Source organism: Elgaria multicarinata, chromosome 6 (genome assembly GCF_023053635.1).
Source record: "Elgaria multicarinata webbii isolate HBS135686 ecotype San Diego chromosome 6, rElgMul1.1.pri, whole genome shotgun sequence".
Taxonomy (NCBI): Eukaryota; Metazoa; Chordata; class Lepidosauria; order Squamata; family Anguidae; genus Elgaria; species Elgaria multicarinata.
The window spans coordinates 20,998,912-21,020,778 of NC_086176.1; the positions used below are offsets into that span (position 1 = coordinate 20,998,912).

Consider the following 21,867-nt stretch of genomic DNA (forward strand, 5'->3'; position numbering starts at 1 on the left):
CTCCCTGAATGCCTAATTTTATAAGTTTTAGGTAAAGGCCTTTTTAAAAAATTGCCCAGGCAGTTAACGGAGTTAAACTGATTTGCCTAAATACCATCTAGTGAGTTCAGGGCTTGAACTGGTGACTTCCTGGCTTCACATTTCACCCTCTTCTTGGCCACTACTCTCTTACATTGCGCAAGTGCTGCAGTCACAGCATAGTTCTTGTCCACAAACACTTTGACATGATCAGAGGTTTATGCAGCAGCTACCTGTGTTGACTCTTCTAATAATAAAAGCTGCCACCCCCAACATTACACCTTCCTGCTATGTGGAGGCACTAGCATGTGGACTTAACATGCAGACCAGTCCATACATGTGGAGAGATAATTACAGATAATACAATAGTTGCATGGAACTGTGATACACAGCAATCACCGCACTTCCAGTATGAATCGAACAAGTTGATTAAAGTAAGACATAACCTCCCTTATTTTATTAGATTTGTATCTTAGTTTCCCCAACCCCCATTCTATCATCACAACCCCTGAGGTGGTTTAGGCTCAAAGAATCTGACTGACCCAAGATCACCTAGTGAGCTTTAAGGCTGAGTGGAGATTTAATCCTGGGTTTCCATAGTCCCTGTCTGACTCTTAAGCACCTAGCACAAACCATTTCCTACTACAAGGGGCACAGGAAGCCTGGATGAGAGATGGACAGACAGAAGGACAGGAATGAATTGAGGGAAATTAGTGACTGGATCTTCCTGCAGTATACAAACTTCTGCTTTAACAATATGGACAGGATGAGCAAAGGCAATATGCAGAATGTGGAATACAGAAGATAAACACAGTTCATAACTGGTTAGGAAAAAGCACACTGTGTGCTGATGTAGTGGCTAGGCCTGGCTTCCCATATTTGTCAAACCAAACAAGCTAAAGGGGAGGATGGGAAAACCGCATTGAATAACCCTGAACCAGACAGAAGTACACCCACTTCTGCATTGATGGTTATGCCTCTCTCAAATATAGGCTCCTGTACGTGTTCAGAGAACCAATATGCCTCCTAACTGCTGAGATTCAAATAGCACTTAACAAAATACTGCCATCAAGTCAAATCTATAGTGTCAGTATATAACATAAGCAGCCCTGTCCCTTTATGTACACACACGCACACGCAGACACAGACATCTACACATGCTCCCATCTGCATGCTATATAGCTAATTAATGAAAAGAACCTTCAACAATACTGCATAACCTTGATGTGTACCACATCTTTTACACAGCATCAATGGAAATATTATTATTATTATTTATTTATATAGCACCATCTATGTACATGATGCTGTACAGCGTAAAACAGTAAATAGCAAGATATTAAGGATGAAGTTACAGAACTACTGGGACTGGTCCTCCACACATAACCATAGTATATTAATCTATTTAACCCAGGTAACAGTGGGCCCCCAAAGACACATCAGAAATGAGAAACATATAAGTGCTAACAAATAATAAAGACAACCATTAAGCCAATCCCACAGTAACCTCTGGTTTCCTTTGGAAAGATAACTACACATTTCTGAAATGTATTGTTCTGTCACTTCGTTATTTTTGCTTTGCTCTCTCACATCTCCCTTTGAATTCTGCTTCCATTTGCCACATGTCTTCTCTTTTCTCTTTTAAAAAGCAAACGTTTAACCACCTCTCTTGTTTTTCCTTCTAACTTTTTTAAACCCTCTAAACAAACCACCACTCAAGAACAAACAAAAAGAAGACAATCAACTTGTTATTTGATTACTCATTTTTATGAAGGTGTAGTACTTTTAAAATTATTGTAAATTTTTTCCAAATCTCTCTTATTCTCTTTTCCATTTCCCCGCCTGTTTTTTATGCTCACACCCCAGTTCTATGCATGTTGTCTCAGAAGTCTCACTGAATCCGGATAGGCTTACTCTCACATAAATGTAATTTGAATGGCAGCCTTAAACCATAACCCACCTGGAAAATTGTTGTTGCAAACTTTAAAAACTTAACTTTTAAAAACATTTACAGCGCAGCACTTATTTATTTGTATAGAGCTCAATGTAAATTCAACCTCCTTTCAAAAATAAATGAAGATGAACAAATAAATAAAAGCAAACTCAGAAGTTTTACATATATCCCACTGCAACAGTGGTTAGTTGGGTAAAAGTCCGATGTTATACTCTGCAAAATTATGATACATAGACACAATAATCACTTACCAAAATCTACCCTTGTTAGTATGCACTGCATTGGATGGTCAGTTGTATGCCTTGTCGTCGTTGCACCACTTTCATAACAAGATGCACACAGATCGTAATCGTAGCAAATTAAACACTTGTATCTGCGACCTCGAAAATTTCCTTTTAAACATGCATCGCAGCTGACACCTGCAAACAAACAAAAGTTCATTAACTACAAATTAAACTACATTTATGTGAGACGCATTGCACTTGGCAATATCTATAACTTTCAAAATGAGTTTTACTACAATTTCATTGTTCTGTGCCGTTAGCTGTCTGGAGTTTCTATTGGGAAAGAAAGCTGAAATATAAACTGAATGAGCACGCAAACAAATTTGAATGTTATATTGTAAGTATGCTAAGAAAAGACACGGTTTGACTTGCTAAACCAGTACTCTGAAAACAAAAACAAAAAAGATGATTCCCTAACGATCAATTGATTTTCTTACTCAAAATATTGCAATCCACTAAATTTTGATTATTTATTAGGGAACAATCCCATGGTCCATAGACAGTTCTGAGGGGCCAAGGACTGTTCAGAGTCCCCACTCCCAAGGTCAGAAGGAGGGAGCCGGAGTTCCACACACAAACACACCAGCTTGACACGGAAAGAATCACGACAGCTGCTCACCGAGATCTGAAAAGCGACCTCAGAGAGAGAGAAAAGGGGGAATTGGTAACTGGGAAGGGAGGAGACCAGAGAGAGATCAGGATATGAGCTATCCTGAACCTATTCCATCCTCCTTCCCACCCGCCTCCGAAGGGCTCCAGTTCGACAAGCAAAAAAGCCCATCTAAATACAGGGCAGAAGGACGACTAGTCGAAGATCGCCTCCTGCGTCTTCTGTCCTGCACAGAATATGATCATTAGCCTCCAAGTTTGGAGGCTACAATCATCAAGGGTGCAGTCTATAGAATTGCACCCTTAGTGTTCTAATGTCCCAAAGCTACTGTATATCAGTATGCCCTTCCACAGCACTAGAATATTCAAAAGCAACTGCACACACACACACACAAATGGATCTGCTTCCTATGAGAAACTGTATTCTGAGTACAAAATCTACATGATGTGCATCCAACATGAAGGGTGCATCTGGATGTTTTAAAGATTTTCTAAGTGCATTGTACTCTTATTATTGCTGTTGGTGTGTGTGTTTTTAAGGAGAACAGGCTAAACGTTAAATGCACATGCACTTCATGTTAAACTTGCAAAATATGAATTTTCTACTCTGGTATTCCTATCCAAGCACAGACTGCATAAATTATCAGTAGGACATATTACTTTAATAACAGTGCCCCAAACTAGTGCTACTGTATGTTAATAAATTAACTGGGATCAAAACTTCCTAAGAAGATCCCGTACTGACAGATAAATCAGCTTTGTAAATATGTTTCTCTCAAGTTTCATTTATAGAAACATCTGAATTCAAAATTTTAAGAATCCTATTTTCTACCAATAAGAACATAAAGCTTCTACCACTCTTCTTATTTTAACAGTGTTATGTGCCTTGGTTAGATTTACAGTTAATGGGATGGGGTAATTAACAAAAGAATAAATCAATCACAACAGTCAAAGGTCAAAGAGGGCAATGTTGCAAAAATGTCAAGCAGCTAGCCATCCAGTATGTGGCTTAAGTGCATAGTATTTTGATGAGCTGCCATCCCTCAGTGTGCTTGTTCAAAGGGACACAGCTCCTGTCTTCCTGCTCAGTTCTTAACAGACTGTATACACTGGTCATATGAGGAGGCATAAACTAGAGATGGATAGACCAATAGCTACAGTAATGCAGGAGGGTGGGTTGTATGACAGGAGTCTCAGGATGCTTCGTGACAGTAGCTGTCACCAGGTAATGCTGAGGATGGTCCTGGTAGTATTGCAAAAGGGATCTGTTTCAGTATCTATGTATAGATGGTGATTGGTCCTAGCCATAACAAGAGTCTCCCTAGGGGGGTATAGGAAGGTGAGTGGTGATGGGAGTATATGAGGGGGATCTACAGTGTGGGTACCAAGACCTATCCCCGATCCTCAGTCGTAATTACTATGGCATTATTCCCTAGGTCATTAAGACCAAGCTGATGATCCCCTGGAATTTGGGAATCTCTGGGCAAAGTCAGGCAAATGAGGGCAGCATGGCAAACTTAACATCTTAGGATACAAGTGAGTCTAGACATGGAAATACTTAAAGATATGCTCCCTAACGTTTCCTTCTGATATAAAACTTTTTGGGAATCACAGACAGATCCCAAAATGTGGCCAGGACTGAACACTAGCAAATCCAAGAGGTGCTCCATCTTTTTTAATACCGGGGGGGCGGGGGATTCAGAGGTGAGGGAAGTTGTTAAATAGTGAGGGTCTTTGCAGGAGGAGATATTACTGTAACATCTGGTATCAAAGCAGCTTTTTTATCCTTCTTTTTCTTCTTAGGTGTTGTCATATCATGCACAACCGTTTCAGCCTTGTAGGAATCACCAAGACTGGGTTTGATCTCAGAAGAGCCTGAGCAACCAGGATGGTGAAAGGCCTGGGAGAGGGAATAGAGGCTGTTGGTACCAAATTTGGGATGGGCTATTGGTACTGAGGATGGTCCTGTGGCAGGGAGTTCCATGACCAAGTTAAAGACTGCTGGCTGCTCAGTGAAAACGATCCATGGCGTCTTCAATCAAAAAGGGCATGTATGGGAATGGTGTTGAGCAAAGTCATAGGAACTGCAGGACAGTGGAGGCCATGGCCTTTGCATCTGTGGGGAGCGGTGTCTCTTCCTAGAGGAGCACCCTAAGCCAAGCACTGACAGTACTGACAGGATTCCAAAACTTGGCCTTCTCCCAGGCACAAGCTTCCTCAAGCGGAGCACTTGCAAAAACACATCACCCTAAGAGCCATAAGTCCTGTATGGGGGAGTGGGGAATGTAAGGTAACTTTGAAGATGACTTTGAAGATAACTTTGAATAATGAAATAAAAATAGGAGAAAAAATAAACAAGAGTTGTTGTTTTTACAGCCTAACTCAAGCTATTTAAATGACAAGTGAAAGTCTTACAGTCTAGGTGATGCTCATACAGCAGTAATCAAAAACGATGAACTGATCAGAAAGGTAGGAGCCACACGCCCTCAAGAAAATTCTGAAACAAGTATTGAAATAAAGCATTGGCCAGTATTTTCCCTGCAATTTGCAAATGTGTGTGTGTGTGTGTGTGTGTGTGTGTGTGATGGTAAGAGAATATAGCAAATTGCTACGCAGAAAGCTGATAATGCCAACGCATCATCTTCTTTCAATCTACCTGGCTAAACAAACAGTAATTAGGACACTTTCTCCCCGACACTGTCAGACCTAGTAAATTATTGATAAGTGAAATATGAATGTGCATCAGTGACAACTCAATGTAATTGCATTCCAAACCCGAGTCACACCCACACTTTCAGCTAACATTCCTCTGCCTTAATGGCAGTTCTCAATGTGCATGAACTCTTTTTATCAGCAAATCTCTTGCCATTCCACAGCACTGAACCAATTTCTATGATTGTTCAATAACCATGTGCTAGAGTATCTGCCTATGTGCCTTCCTGCCCCCCACATACTTTCACTTGTCTAACAGATTTCAAAAACCAATAGAAATAGGAGGACAGAATCACTGAAGGTTATGCCACTGGAGGATGGATGCAAAAAGATTAAAATGACTCATCTGAATTTTAAATGATGAAAACATCACTTTCCTCAGACTTTTTCAGCGCTGTTCTATCTCTGGCAATCCATTTTTAAAAACCTGATGTTTCTTGGTAACACCCAGATAGGCGAAGATAAAATAGTTACTAATATTAAATTGAAAGAATTTGGTTTCATACCACGACAGAGGGCAAGTTTTTATTTTTATTTTAGAATCAATGAAGTTTATGACCGAACAACGATATATAAACTTTGTAATATCTAAAAATTTGTAATGAGAGGCTATACAGAAGTAGTTACTTCCCTGGATTTATTTACCAGAACCACATGTACAAGTTCTTCAGTTCCTTTTTTCATGAGTTCCATTTTCTGAAAGGAAACCTGTAAAAGCACCAGTTCTTAAGATGGCAGCAGTACTTAATCCAGGGCCCACCTTACACACATCCATACTTTTCCAGCTCAAGTCACATAACCAAATCATATGCCACAGGCTATGCTCTCAATGAACCCAACTTTACCAACACCTAGTCCAAGAAACTAAATTCTGTTTCATCAGGCTGCTATGAATCTGGATTCTAAAACGACACATCACCATTCCTTCTAATACCAACTAGAGTCTTACCATGCTTGAAGGCTGGAGCCAAAACCATAGCACCCATAAACAAAAGATTCAGAGTAAGCCCAAGGTTTGCAGATATGTAAACATGTTTCAGGGGGGTGGTAGCCAAAAATAAACACATAAAACCCCCATAATAACTGAATGGGATGGAATGTTGCCTGACTAAGAGGGAAAAAATAACTGACAACTGAGTAGGAGGGATTATACAACTGAGCATCTACAAAGGGAGGACACACATAAATATACAAAAAGTATAGAAAGAAGCCTTTTTTAAAATGCCCCCAAGAAAGGAACAGCCCATGGGGGGTGGGACAGACCCAAATGGTAGCAAAGAGCTGAGTTCCTGCTCTTTCTAAGCTAGTTTTTAGTGTAAAACACTTTAAAAAACTGTTAAAAACACTGTTAATTCCAAAGCAAATACAGTTCATTCTCCAAACTGCAAGTAAGGAGGTGCTGAAGCAGCTTATGACAACTCTGCAGCATGGTTTACACTGAATTCTGCAAGTCAAGCTCTAAGTGTTCCACCAAAACCCTGCAGTTCTGGCCAGGAATATTACATTCCACTGCATGTTGGGCTGAAGCTAAAAGATTACAACAATTCTGCAATGTTATCCATTGCAGCCTGGGCTGAAAATAGAAAAAAAAAAAACAAGCCTGCAATGTAGTTCACTATTACCTCTAAACCAGATTAGAAAGCTCCTCTTTCATCACTGAGGCTGCCCCATGACATCTAAAGTGGGAGTGGAGCACAATTTAAGAAGCAAAGGCTCAGCTCTCCACAGAATGAACCTCTTTTAACCTGAGGGTCAATTTCCATTTCAGAGATGCTCTCGGGTAGCGCAATCTAATGGTGGCCAGGGCCAAAGACCAAAGAACAGTCTCCAAAGGCAAAGGCGTTGGAGTCAAAATTCCAAAAATACCAGCATGTTTTCACTTAAAGCTCTTGTGACCAGTAACTAAACCTTAGGAGACGCATTTCAAGCTTTTACAATGGGGGAAAAAACTTCACCAAAGCCAGCGAACTACTGAATGATAGGGGGTTGGGGGAAAGGGAGAGAGCCAGGGCAAGGGAGTGTGACCTTCTGGAGAATCCCAGAGGGCCAGTTCGGGATCCCAAAAGGGCCCGATTTTGGCTCCTAGGTCTGTGGTTGTGCGTCCCTGGCTAGCACAATCCACTGAACCAATTTTTGCTATTTTAAATCTGTGTCACATGTGCTCAGAGGGGCAGTAAATTCATTTCCACCTGCAATGCCACCACAGTAAGCTACACTACTGCAATATTATTCGCATCATTGGAGTAAGCTCTCTTGCTGTACTGGAGGAACAATGAGAATTTAGTCGTTAGTCCCCGTCCCCTCATCTCATTCCAACCTAACCACCAGGGAAAAGATAGCTTTAATAGCCTAATGCTAAGCAAAGAGCACAACAGCCTTCTCCAAGCAGCCAAAAGCAGAAATCAGTCTCTGAACCTGCTTCTCGAGGTAGTGCATACATAGGACCAAGCAACACTTGCTGTCTTGGCTTGCAGGAGAAATCAGCCTGCAGGCTCCTCTCAGCAGACAAAACCAAATCCCTCTGCTAGTCATATGTCCTGACGGTGGGATGAGCTACTTTCCCCTTTTCCTGCCAGACAGAGCAAACAATGAAAGTTTAACCACACAAACATTTCCCAATCCTGACTTCCAGGGGGGTGGGGGTGGGGTGGGGATAGACATACTTCTGTCCTAGCTGCAAGGCAGGGTAGTTTTCAGGCAGGCAGTAATTTACATATATGCTCTCCCATACAAAGTGCAAATGCCACATTAGATGCTGTACCTGAAGTTAGTTTTCAATTAAGAATAAATACAAGAGTTCATTTCTATTACAAATTCAAATATCCATACGTACAGCCCTCTAATTCTATCACACAAAAGTAGAATTTTGCATCGTCAACATTTTGTTATCCAAAAAAGGACATACCTACTTATCCCAGCATCTGCTTAGCATACATGTACTGCTACAACTGTAGACAGCATTAAACGACCCAAATATTAAGGCAGGGCTTGCAGGGTTTTTGCATCCAAGTCACATTCACACCAGACATGGAAAACGCAATGCATCTTATATATTATGGCTAAAAGCTTTAGCTGGTAGATTAATTCGTTAAATGTTTTAGTTGTTCAATCAGTAGGGGTCAATTGCAATTGGTGTCACTGAGAGTTAAGGGCATGCTCATTTATTGTTTGAGGCTATATACATATATATGGTTCTAATGTGTTACTAGAATAGTAATTGAAAAAAGTAATTTTAGAATGTGGTAGCTTTTGTTTATAGAACTGAAAGTTATCTTATACTTCCTATGATATAAACAGGTTGCTTATCTGCAACTGTAGCTCTTTGAGTGGTCATCTATGCACTCACACATATATGGATGTTATGCCTGAACAGAGCTCAGTTTAATAAAATGTCTAAAGCTAGGCTTAAGTTTTGACAGGAGTCCCAGCTCCATGTGGACTTCCAAGCCATCATATTCTGAGTGGTTCCACCCTCCTCACTGCCATTGTGATTGCATCCGCCTTCCTCCGCTGCCATTTGGTGACTGGCTGTGAATGGTGAGACTCTTGCTAAAAAAAAGAAGTTGATCCTGCGAAATTCTGCTGTCCCTGAAGGTGATCATGGCCATGTTGTCTGTGACTACATCATAAACAAATTGGTCCAATGCTCTGATTATCCTCGTTTCTGCAAAATATTCAAGACCATTAAAATGCCACTCCCTCTCTGTAGGAGATCAAGAAGCATTGATATCGAGCCCATCACAATGAGCTCTCCATTCCCACACGGTGGTGCCGAAACAAATTTAGGGTCAGACACAACTGCTGCATGTCCCGGAATAGGAACAAAGTTCTGATGAGCCAACTGGAATAGTTTTATGCAAGCCAGGCAAATGGAGTTACTGCTGAGGCAGCTGCCATGAACGTCAGCAGCTTATGTCTGAGTGTGGGCAGCATCACAGTGAGAGTGATGGTTAGATACTTTAAGTGGGAGTCTTTAAAAAGATATGATGAATCAACTCTACAATGGTTTCACATCTGTAGCAATGTGAATGGGTACTGCTGCTCTGTCCTCCACCAGGAATGTTTAAACTTCCACTGATTCAAGGACTGCCCCAGTGAATTGGAGACAATGCATAGGCTGCAGACATGACTTCTTAGTGTTCATGCAGAGACCTCATAAGCTGAGACAGTGAAGCCTGGTGGCCACATAATTGAGTGCAGATATCATCAAAGGGCTATCAGAAGTCATTTGTGTATGTATGGTAAAAACGTTGCCGCTCAGATGGAGACAAATAATGAGAAAGGTCAGGCATCATGGCAAGACCAAATAGGATGACATGACACTGAAAACAAACAATCCCCACGGGTGATCCAGAGGAACAAAAAATGTAGTAGCCAAATGCTAATATGAAAGAGAGACTAATATGCAAGCCAGACTCCTCACTGCAGAATAGGTATAGTCAAGCATCACCATGCTGAATTACTTTGGCCTGACAAACAACCCTACTCCTCTTGGAAATCATAAAAATATGGAGCACCAGCTGAAGTGCCTCCTACATAGGTATTCTGATATTTCCACCTCTGAAGAAAGAGACAAAATGAAGATGTGGAAATGAAAGGCGAAATGAACTGACAAAATGGGAACTGAGAGGCAAACTCTATCACATGGCTAACCTGGATGATAGTCAGCACGCAAAGGCTGATCTTCTGCCATGTACCTGCAAAGCCTTGGAAGTGATAACACATGGGCTGGGAGGGACTAGGACCATGGATCATCCATTAAAGTCCTAATCTGTGTTAGGTACTGAGAGTAAGAATATAAGCACTCTTCAAATACTTAAAAGGTTGTCACACAGAGGAGGGCCAGGATCTCTTCTCGATCATTCCAGAGTGAAGGACACAGAATAACAGGCTCAAGTTACAGGAAGTCAGATTCCAACTGGACATCAGGAAAAACTTCCTGACTGTTAGAGCAGTACAACAATGGAAACAGTTACCTAGGGAGGTCATGGGCTCTCCCACAGTAGAGGCATTCAAGAGGCAGCTGGACAACCATCTATAAAGTATGGTGTAGGGTGGATTCCTGCATTGAGCAGGGGATTAAACTCGATGGCCTTTTAGGCCCCTTCCAACTCTACTATTCTATGATTCTATGAACTACTGTGTTGGATCAGAAGTCTATCTAGCCCAGCCTTCTGTTCCTACAACAGTGAACCAGTTGCCAATGGAGGAACCCACAAACAGAACAGGAGTACAATAGCACTCAACTACTCATGTTCTCCAGCAACTGGTATCAGAAGCAGTACGCCTCTCAATATATTATTATTATTATTATTATTATTATTATTATTATTATTATTATTCCATCTTTTTCCCAGTACTGGGACTCAAGGCAGTTTACAAAATTAAAACATGTACTACCATGACTAGTAGGCACTAATAACCTTATCTTCTGTGAATTTGTCTAGTCCACTTTCAAAGATGTTGAGGTTAGTGGCAATCACTACATCTTGCGGTAGCAAATTGCACTTTAACAAAGAACTGTGTATAGAAGTACTTTCTTTTATCTGTCCTGAATCTCCCACCATTCAACTTCATGGGATGACCTCAGGTTCTAACATTATAAGGGAGAAAATGTCTCCCTATCCACTTTCTCCACAACATGCATAATTTACCATACCTTTATCATGTCCCACCTTACTCGCCTTTTTTTGGCCGGGGGGGTGGGGGGGAATAAACATTCCCAAACATTGTAATCATTTAGGTTCCCTTTTCTGCACTTTCTCCAGCTCTACAATATTCTCTTTGAGGTGCAGTGACCACAGCTGTATACAATATTCTAAGTGTAGTCACACCATAGATTTATATAAAGGATTATGATTTGGCATTTACTTTTAATTCCATTCCTAATGATCCCCAATATGGAATTTGCCTTTTTCACAGCAGCAGCACACTGCTATGTTTTCATTGAGCTATCCACCATGACCCCAAGATCCTGTTGCTGCTGAGTCACTGCCAGCTCAGATCCCATTGAAGTATAGGTGAATTTAGGATTTTTTTGCCCTAATGTGCTTCTCTTTACATTTACTTACACTGAACCACATTTTCCATTTTAATACCTATTCCCCGAATTTGAAAAGATCCTTTCAGAACTCTTCACCTTCCCTTTTGGTTTTAACCTTGTTTTAATTTAAATAATTTATTTTCATTAGCAAACTTGGCCACCTCACTGCTCACCCCTAACTCCAATGCATTTATGAACCAGTTAAAAAGCACCAGCCCCACTATAAATCTTTGGAGAACTGCAACTGATTACAACATCTAGACGGCTCCAAACCTCTGTTGTCAGCATAAAACAGGTTTCTTACCTGTAACTGTGGTTCTTTTGAGTGGTCATCTGTGCAGAGCTACTGTTTGGGAAACTTCCATAGCTGAGATTTTTGGCGGGAACCCTCCCCCACCATCCTACTGTGCATGTCTAGGAGGGTTCCTGCCCAATCCCCCAGTTTTCCTGAGACCCCTATGGCCTCAGTACCAAAGGATAAATTAGTATAATATATTATATAGTCCAAAAATGCCAAGGCCATCAGTATCGAGGAACACTAAAACATTAGGGTATCAGCTAAGTTTCAAGGCCAAGGAAAAACAAATATCAAGTACAGAGATCACAAGGCAGGACCTTGGTTCTGAGACTGCAAATTTAGTGCTGGGTAGCAGCACCATGGCTGAATCTGAGTTCCAGAATTGTTTGAACCAAGGAAACTGTAGGTACCAAGCCCGTACATTAAAATCTATTTATTACTGTCCAATGTGTAATTGATGAGTTCCAACTGTCGACGGGGTTGATGATGAATCCATGGCATTTGCAGAAATCTAAGGTGCAATTAAGCAACTCCAACAGTAGATGGAACAGTAACCTATCTTGTAAATTAGTTAACCCTGCTTATTTCTCTGTCCCCGGATCCAAGCACTTTTCTGTCCAACTTCCTGTTTCTGTTGTATTGAAGTCATGCTGAGTAATGCTGCCTGCAGTCACTTGCTTCTGTGCCTGGTAACACAGTAAGCACTCTGTGTGCTTTCCTTAGTTCTACAGCACTCTAGTAGCAAGTAGCAAGGGAAGTTTCAAGGCTCCCTCTGCTGAGAGACACTCATGGTATGAAATGTTTACATCCCAGGGTGAAGGCCTCAGCCAGTATCATCACAATAATTTATCATTTGCAAAATGAACAGAGGTGGTTCCTTATGGCCGGTTATCTGGTCTATAAGCCAATGCTGAGACAAACAGTCCTTTAGGCCAAATGGTCAATAAGCCATGATTGAGACCAATTGGTAACCATGGCAGGTGGAGCAAAATTCCACTCCCACAGCTGAAGGCCAAGAACCATACCCAAGAAAACTATATATAAGACTCTGGGTCAGACATCTGATGCCCTGGGGCCATAACCTCATAAGTTATTACAACAGCACTAGGACAGCTCTGGGCAGATCCAGGTTCTAGTTCCCGCTCGGCTATGGAAACCCACTGGGTGACTGTGGGCCAGTCACAGACTCTCAGCCCAACCTACCTCACAGGGTTGTTGTTGTTGTGAGGATAACATGGAGGAGGATTATGTAAGCTGCCTTGGGTCCCTTGGAGGAAAAAAGGTGGGATATAAATGCAACAAATAAATATATAATCCAGCAAGTTTCCAGAGATGCTACTGCTGTGGCAGTCAAAAGAGTTCTCTTTTGAACTGAGCAGGAAGGCAGGAGCCACACCTTCTTAAGCAGATGTGTGGAAAGTGGGGCAGGGCTCCTGTCAGAACTCTAGCTTTGCTTTAGAAGTTTTTCCCAATGGAGCTCTGCACAGGCACAGAATGCGTTATGTCAGATTGCACAGCGACTGAAAAAAAAAAAAGAACTAAAAGGAATCCATACACAAGATTTTGGTAACACACACATGCTGGATATTAAAAGCAGTCTGATCTGCACCCTTCACCCTTGGAGGCAGTATTATCAATCTTTATTACAATTTAAGCTACACAGCAAGGGGGTTTTCCCTTCATGTTCTTGTTTCAGGTAAGTATGCTGATATTTAGGCAACCCAATACATCTTTTCACTTCTGGTACACAAGGAATATGAGACACAATACTGGAAGGGGAAAAAAGAGGGAGAGAGATTTCCAGTGTTTCCAGAAGAGAATGTAAAAAGATGTAAGAATTTATCAACAAAGAAAAATCTCCATGTAGACAAAACCAGCATACAGCATTCTCTGCTCTGCATTGCCAACAACTGGAACTTCGGTGTTTAAAGGTTTTTGAATTCAGCATCAGGTAGGATGCCGTGACGCAAACTAATTTTTTAAATAGTTTTTCATCATTAACACACAATGAAAGTTCCATTGTAGCTCTCTAACAGTAATTCCGTACCTCATTTGGCATTTCCTAACTAAAATCTCCATTCCAGCCTCCATTCGACTAAACGTTTTCAATAATCGTCAATATAATCTAGACTGCATTCCCTAGCCATCATAAACAAGAGGAGGCCTCATGGTATTACTCTACTAAATAAAGTTATTTTATTACATGCAGAATTTTTCTAACAAGATGAAAGATGTCCTATCTACTACCCACTCTAATTTTTATGTGCATAAGAAGTTAACAGCTTTGTCTTAAATTCTAAAAGAAAATATTTCATAATCCAAAGCTGTTCATTGGGGACGGACAGACACAAAAACAGTCCTGGGGAGAGGGACATTTCCCCCACCAAATTTTTCCAGGCCTTCACATCTCTAGTCAAATAGCAAGTTTTCTGTGAGCAATTTGTCATTTAAACGTATTCCAAATCAGGTACAAAATGCCTGAAGCACAATAACTAGACAGTCTCCCATTGAACTTAGTAGGATTTAACTTCTAATAAATATTTTCTTTAAGTGGCCAGAACCCAGTTCTGAAAGATAGTTTAAACCACAGGTTGTGACCACATGAGAGTGAAGTAGCAAGCATGCTGCCTAGCGATCACTTGCCTGCTTAACAAAAGAACCCATGAACGCCCCATTCCTGGGTTATTTCCCATAACGTCCAAACCCAGAGCTTTGGGTTGCTGAGCCAGCACACTCATGTGCTTGCGCGCAGTCACGGCTACCAATGGTTTAAAGTAAACAACCCATGGGTAGTAGTTATGTGCAAACCTGGCCAGAATGTACAATCTCCTGCTCAATTAAGAACTAGCAAGATTTATCACCATCAATTAACATTTTGACATTGCTTGAAGTTGAGCTGTACAATAATAAAATATGTTTAGAAAAGCTAAGTCACCTTCTGTTTAGTTTTTGTAGAATGTTTGTTTGGATAGTAAGCAGTAAAGAATACAACCTAAGGTACAACCCTTCTCTGTGATTTGGGCAGAGAGTTATAGCTGTAGGTAAAGTCACTGTCTGAAATAAAACAGTAACATGGGACAACAGACATCTTCAACAGGACTATTTTCCAAAACCCAGAAGGTTTCTATGACACTCAGAATTCAAAATCTTGTTCAAACTGGGTCCTAATTGGTTTTAAACAATTTATGTTCGAATTTAAAAAAACCAAATAGATTACATGCTTAATTTCAATTTTGTTCCAAATAGATTAGAATATTTCCATTTTGTTACTCTTCTGTTCTAGTTTACAACCTAAGACATATCATATCTCCTAAATTATCTCCTTACTTTTTTCTTTTTTTAAAAAAAATTACGTTACTTGATCTTTTACATATAACATATCATCGGCATAAAATATAATTTCAACTTGTCAGAAAGTTGAAATTATGATTTATGCCTTACGACCTAACTCCTTTAACTACATCTTCATTTTCTTGTAACGTGGTTTACCTGGCTTGCCATGTTCAAAAAAAGGTTTGGAAACAGGTAACAGACATTCCCTTTCAGACTGCAGGAATTAGAATAGGAATTAGAATCCATTGAGTATAATGCTTGGTTGTTTAGGTAAGATTGTTATTAGGAGTAAAAAATAATTTAACCTTAATAGCAGCAAAAACTTTAACTGCAGAAAAAAATATTTATTTATTTATTTATTTAATTAAATTCTATGTCTTATGAATTAGCCTTGATTCATCATTGAATTAACTGTCATTGGTCTTTGAAAATTAAAAGTTGTAATCTATGAACAAATTTAAAATCATTTCAAACAGCAGAACATTAAGAGATAGGTAATGGGGGAAATCAATTTAATTCAATTAGTGACAGAAGAATTTTATACTAGATCATATCACTTTTATTTTATAATTATAGCTTTTTGTAAGTAGGATTCTTGCATGTATGTGTGATATAATAGAAAACTAATAAATATATGCAAACTTGGTCAATTTCACTCAGACTGAAGTCACACTGAGATCAGTGAGACTTACCCCCAGGTAAGTGCGCATAATAACAAGGCAGCAGGGTATCCCAGCTGAACTGTTTAAAATATTGCAAGATGATGCTGTCAAGGTGATGCATGCCATATGCCAGCAAATTTGGAAAACACAAGAACGGCCATCAGACTAGAAAAAAATCAACTTATATCCCCATAACAAAAAAGGGAAATACTAAAGAATGTTCCAACTATCGTACAGTAGCACTTATTTCACATGTCAGCAAGGTAATGCTCAAGATCCTGCAAGGTAGACTCCAGCAATTCATGGAGCGAGAATTGCCAGATGTACAAAAACTGGGTTTAGAAAAGGCAGAGGAACTAGAGACCAAATTGCCAATATCCGCTGGATAATGCAGAAAACCAGGGAGTTCCAGAAAAACATCTATTTCTGTTTGATTGACTATTCTAAAGCCTTTCACTGTGTGGATCATAACAAACTGTGGCAAGTTCTTGGTGGTGTGGGGATACCAAGTCATCTTGTCTGCCTCCTGAGGAATCTGTATAACGAACAAGTAGCAACAGTAAGAACAGACCACGGAACAACGGACTGGTTTAAGATTGGGAAAGGAGTACGGCAGGGTTGTATACTCTCACCTTACCTATTCAACTTGTATGCAGAACACATCATGCGACATGCTGTGCTTGACGAATCCCAGGCTGGAGTTAAAATTGCAGGAAGAAACATTAACAATCTCAGATATGCAGATGACACCACTTTGATGGCTGAAAGCGAGGCGGAGCTGAGGAGCCTTATGACAAAGGTGAAAGAAGAAAGTGCAAAAGCTGGGTTGCAGTTAAACATCAAAAAAACCAAGGTTATGGCAACCAGCTTGATTGATAACTGGCAAATAGAGGGAGAAAACGTGGAGGCAGTGACAAACTTTGTATTTCTGGGCGCAAAGATTACTGCAGACGCTGACTGCAGCCAGGAAATCAGAAGACGTTTACTTCTTGGGAGGAGAGCAATGACAAATCTTGATAAAATAGTTAAGAGCAGAGACACCACACTGACAACAAAGGTCCGCATAGTTAAAGCAATGGTATTCCCCGTAGCAACCTATGGCTGCGAGAACTGGACCATAAGGAAAGCTAAGTGAAGGAAGATAGATGCTTTTGAACTGTGGTGTTGGAGGAAAATTCTGAGAGTCCGTGGACTGCAAGAAGATCAAACCAGTCCATACTCCAGGAAATAAAGCCAGACTGCTCACTTGAGGGAATGGTATTAAAGGCAAAACTGAAGTACTTTGGCCACATAATGAGAAGACAGGACACCCTGGAGAAGAGGCTGATGCTAGGGAAAGTGGAAGGCAAAAGGAAGAGGGGCCGACCAAGGGCAAGATGGATGGATGATATTCTGGAGGTGACAGACTTGACCTTGGGGGAGCTGGGGGTGGCGACAGCCGACAGAAAGCTCTGGCGTGGGCTGGTCCATGAAGTCACGAAGAGTCCGAAGCGACTGAACGAATAAACAACAACAACAAAGTACGCATAGGACTATGAATTGGAAAAAGTCTAAGTAGGGGATTTAAAAGTGTAGTTTAAAAATAATTTGTACCAGATCACAAAAGCCCCTTTCACTAAAGGCCAAGAACATAAAGCCACCAATTCCAGTTCATCCTGCATTTGGGCACACAAACAGTCAGCATTGCACCACCCACACACTGTTTGTAAACATAGTCATTGTATTTGTACTAGCTCACACAATCTAGTTTTACCACACAAGCCATAGTATTTTCACATTCTTACACAGCTGACCACCTAACTGGATAGCATTTGTTTCCTAGCAAATGCAGGATTATGGAGAAGACACAGAGCTTGAAATCCCCTCTACCCAGATTCTGTCATATCCAAAAGAGTATTGAGGACAGTCACCAGTTCATTGATTTTCCTCCAATTATGAACTATTTCTGCACTCAGGATTTTCCTTCAACTATTTTTCAAAGCTTAATTCTTTTCATGTAACTTGCAACTTCACCCATTTTTGAAATCAGACATTTTAAAGATAAGATCCATATACTGTACTTTCCATTACAAGCTACCAGACAAATTGATAGGTTTAGACAAATGAATAAGTCTTAATAAAAACACTTCTTCACATCTACAATGTAATGTGAAGGTGACCCTCAAGAACAATGTGTTCAAGAGCCATGGACCGCAAATGGAAAATATTTGTAATTAAGAAATCAGACTTCCTGAATTATTTATTACATTTTTATCCCACTCCTCCTCTAAAGACAGCACGTTTCCCTCTCCTTTATCCTCACAACAGTCCTTTGATGTAGATTAGCTTGCCCAAAGGTCATCTAAAAGCTTTGTGGCTCAGCAGGAATTGGAATACTCTGGTCTAGCCCTTCCCCAACTTGCTGTCCTCCAGATGTTTGCGACTACAATACCCACCATTCCTGACTATTGGCCATGCTGGCTAGGGCTAGAGATGTGAAGGCCCGGAAAAACCTTGGAAATTTTTTGGAGAAAAAAAAAAGAGGTTTTCCCCAAGGACCATTGTTGTTTCCCCCCGAAAAATTTAACAGCTTTGGATTATGAAATGTCTTCTTTCGGAATTAAAGACAATGCATTTATATATTGTTAACCAACTTTTACTCCCCACAAAATGATTTCTAAAAATTATGTAATGAGAACATTTTATAGAGAAACTAGAAATCTAAAATGTCTGGAAATAATGAAACAATGGGGGGAAATGTTTTTTTATTAAAACTCTCTGTAAGATTCCCAGCATAGTTATTTCTTTCATTCCTTATTAAAATTATTGATCTAAATCATATTTTACTGTTAGACATTTATGCTCAGTTTCCCAACACGTGGGTAGAGTCACCATTGTGCATTCCTGAAGTAAATGTGCATTCTTGATAGTCTGGGTTATGCTCTATATCAGTGGTTCTCAACCTTCCTAATGCCGCGACCCTTTAATACAGTTCCTCATGTTGTGGTGACCCCCAACCATAAAATTATTTTCGTTCTTCTCTACACGATCCATTGTCATGGGATGGTTTGCTAATGAAAATAATACATAACAATAGCTTTAATAATACAAAAGATGATACATGACATAATTCAGTCAATAGTTTCCTAAGACCATCGGAAATATGTGTTTTCCGATGGTCTTAGGCGACCCCCGTGAAAGGGTCATTCGACCCCCAAAGGGGTCCCGACCCACAGGTTGAGAACCGCTGCTCTATATGTTTCTGATGCTGTAGTAGTCAATATAGTTCTAATCTAATCAGACAATTACAAATGTATTAACCAAGTTTACTTTTAAAAGTTTTAAGTTATAATAATGTTATAAGCAAACCAAGCTTTACATAAAGTAACTTTAGCAACAGAAAGGCTGCTGTATGTTCCTAAGGCAGCCTCCTCCCAAGCCTGGTGCCCTCCAAATGTTTTGGACTATAGTGGCCAGCATTCCTGACAGCTGGCCATGCTGCCTGAGGCTGATGTGAGCTAAAATACAAGATATCTGGAGGGAACCAAATTGGGGAAAGTTGTCTTAAAGCAACAAAGTGACTTTCAATTTGTAAAGGGCCCTAAAAAAAGAAGTATTGCTCGTTTTAAATCCCCAGCCTAGATCAATGCCCATCTAGCTAAAATGCGGAGCAGGGTGAGCACGGAGGCGAAGAATGCCTCCATTACTCTTCCCATTCTGCATTGGATGGCCATTAAGTCTTTGAGCTCGGAGGCTTACAGGCATCCCCATAGGATTGCACCCTAAGTGTGATTTGATTCCCGCCCCCCCAAAAAAATATTTCAGGTCTAATATCTGTGGCGTATTGGGACAAAAAAAATTAGCACTGGAGTACTGTTTTAAGCTTTGTTGTTAACTAAATAAAAGTAAAATAAACATGCCAGTAGTCAGAAATGCTGGGAGTTGTAATCCGAAACTTCTGAAGGCACCAGGTTAGAGAAGGCTATTTTAAAGGGCTTCAGCTATTGGGCAGTACAAAAATGCAGCAAAAAAATAGATAAATAAATGGGCATCAGAAAATTTTCCAAGCAAAATAGAAAACTTTCCGATTCAAAAATTTCCAAAAATCCTACATCACTAATTCTGTGGTAGTAAGTGCAGGTTCAAAAAAACATAAGGACAGGAGAGAGAGAGAGAAGATTTATTGTTTTACTCTGTACAGCACCATGTACACTGATGGTGCAATAATAATGATGATGATGATAATAATAATAATAATAATAATAATAATAATAATAATACAAACAAAATGTTTAAAATGAAATGGAATGCCAAAAAATCTGTGCCGTAATCCAGACGAATGTCTGAGTTTTTCATGTTTTTAACTTCTCAAATCTGCACCTGCCACTAGAGAACTAATGGCGGCTCATTTTGCAAAGTTTAACAGCCATACTTACTGGCCAAAGTAAAGACCTTTTAAACATACCTCAAACTAACCCAAATGTCAATTGGACTTCTTAGCAGTCAGACACCAGTCATTTAGAGCTGAATCATACAATACAGACATTAAAAACCTGACCAGTTTAAACACTTGTTTTTAACGATAATGAGCTCTACAATTCACCCAAGGAAGGATAGGCAATTGTTAACAAGATTGTTTTCTCCTAGCCCTGTTGGCTGTGTGTGCAAACCTTTAAGTTACTAGTTTAGCGAACACCAGTCCTATACATGGTGTCTGGTGTAAATATAATATTGTTCTATCCCCAAATGAGATAGAACAATATCACAGGATCACATGTTCCATCTTCCTTTAGGCACAACCCACTCTCTTCCCTATCTTAACTGCAATTAAAGGTTAAAGTAACACTGACATTGACTGTGGTTAAGGCTAACCAGGTTTGAAATCCTAATTAAAAGGGAACCATGGTTAGGTTTAACCATGGTCATTGTCTGTGCCAGCAGAATGTTCAAAGGGGGAGGAGACCATACAAACCCCAATCTCTTAACTATGGTTGAATTATGTATCACTGTCATGTCTGCTCTGGCTGACATCAACACAGGCAACCTATACCAAATGTTAGGGAAATGTAGGTAAAAAGAAGGAAGAGCTTTTAGCTAGGGAGAATTTAACGCTGCACAGTATATAAAATAAACTTCTTATGCCAGCAAGAGTTTTTGTAGTTACATAAATAAAAAGAACAGAGATCAAGTGGAGCTACTGTATCTTAAGGATGGAAAGGAGATTAAATAACATTTGTCTCATCTGCCTCAGTTTTTAGCTCACATACAAAAAAATTATACTGAATAAGCCCATGGAGAGGCCTTTTGTCCCATTCTAGCTCAGTGATTGCATGCATCTTGAATGGAAGAATGCAGCCTTGATCCTAAACGAAGCACAACAGTGGTCAAAAACAATGTGGTCAAGTTGCTCAGCAACACTATAAAATTCAATGCAGTATCTGGGTTTTTTTTAAAAAAAATGGATCAGGGCTGGAAGTGTATATTCCCATTGCTAGACACCAGCATCCATTTTCAGAAGTTGGTTGTGTGTAGCGATAACATATTTCAAATTCCAAGGTACATCATAAGAAGTCAGCCACAGTATCATGACTTAACTAAAGCAACTCTTTAAATATAGAGAATTCTCATTAACAAAAAAAAACTTAAAGCAGTTAAAGTGCCTGCCAGCTAGGAGACTGTAAATAGTATGGGAAACTTATAACAGAAAGGACCAAAAGTATTCCAGCTTCTCAGGAAGATGAAGTGGAGGATTTGATAACTACACAAATAGAACTACCCAAAGGGAAAATTAAATTCATATATATATCTTTAAATAAAAAAGGGGGGAAGAAATGTCAACTGGTGGATAGGATCAATAACCATGTTTCCAATCACACAATATCCTTAACTTTTATACAACATAATTTAAGAGTCCGAGTGCTTCATATATGATCTCAGCAATTCCAACGTCCGCCCTGCAAGGCAGACTAGTATTA

General features: G+C 39.9%; 1 protein-coding gene across 1 annotated transcript in view; it reads right to left on the bottom strand.

The window, feature by feature from the left end:
• KCMF1 (potassium channel modulatory factor 1) overlaps nt 1–21,867 on the bottom strand; it is a 59,148-nt gene that overhangs the window by 22,096 nt on the left and 15,185 nt on the right. The window contains exon 2 of the mRNA XM_063129128.1: nt 2,224–2,391. Coding sequence (XP_062985198.1) covers nt 2,224–2,391 — 168 coding nt within the window. The remainder of the gene's footprint in view (nt 1–2,223; nt 2,392–21,867) is intronic.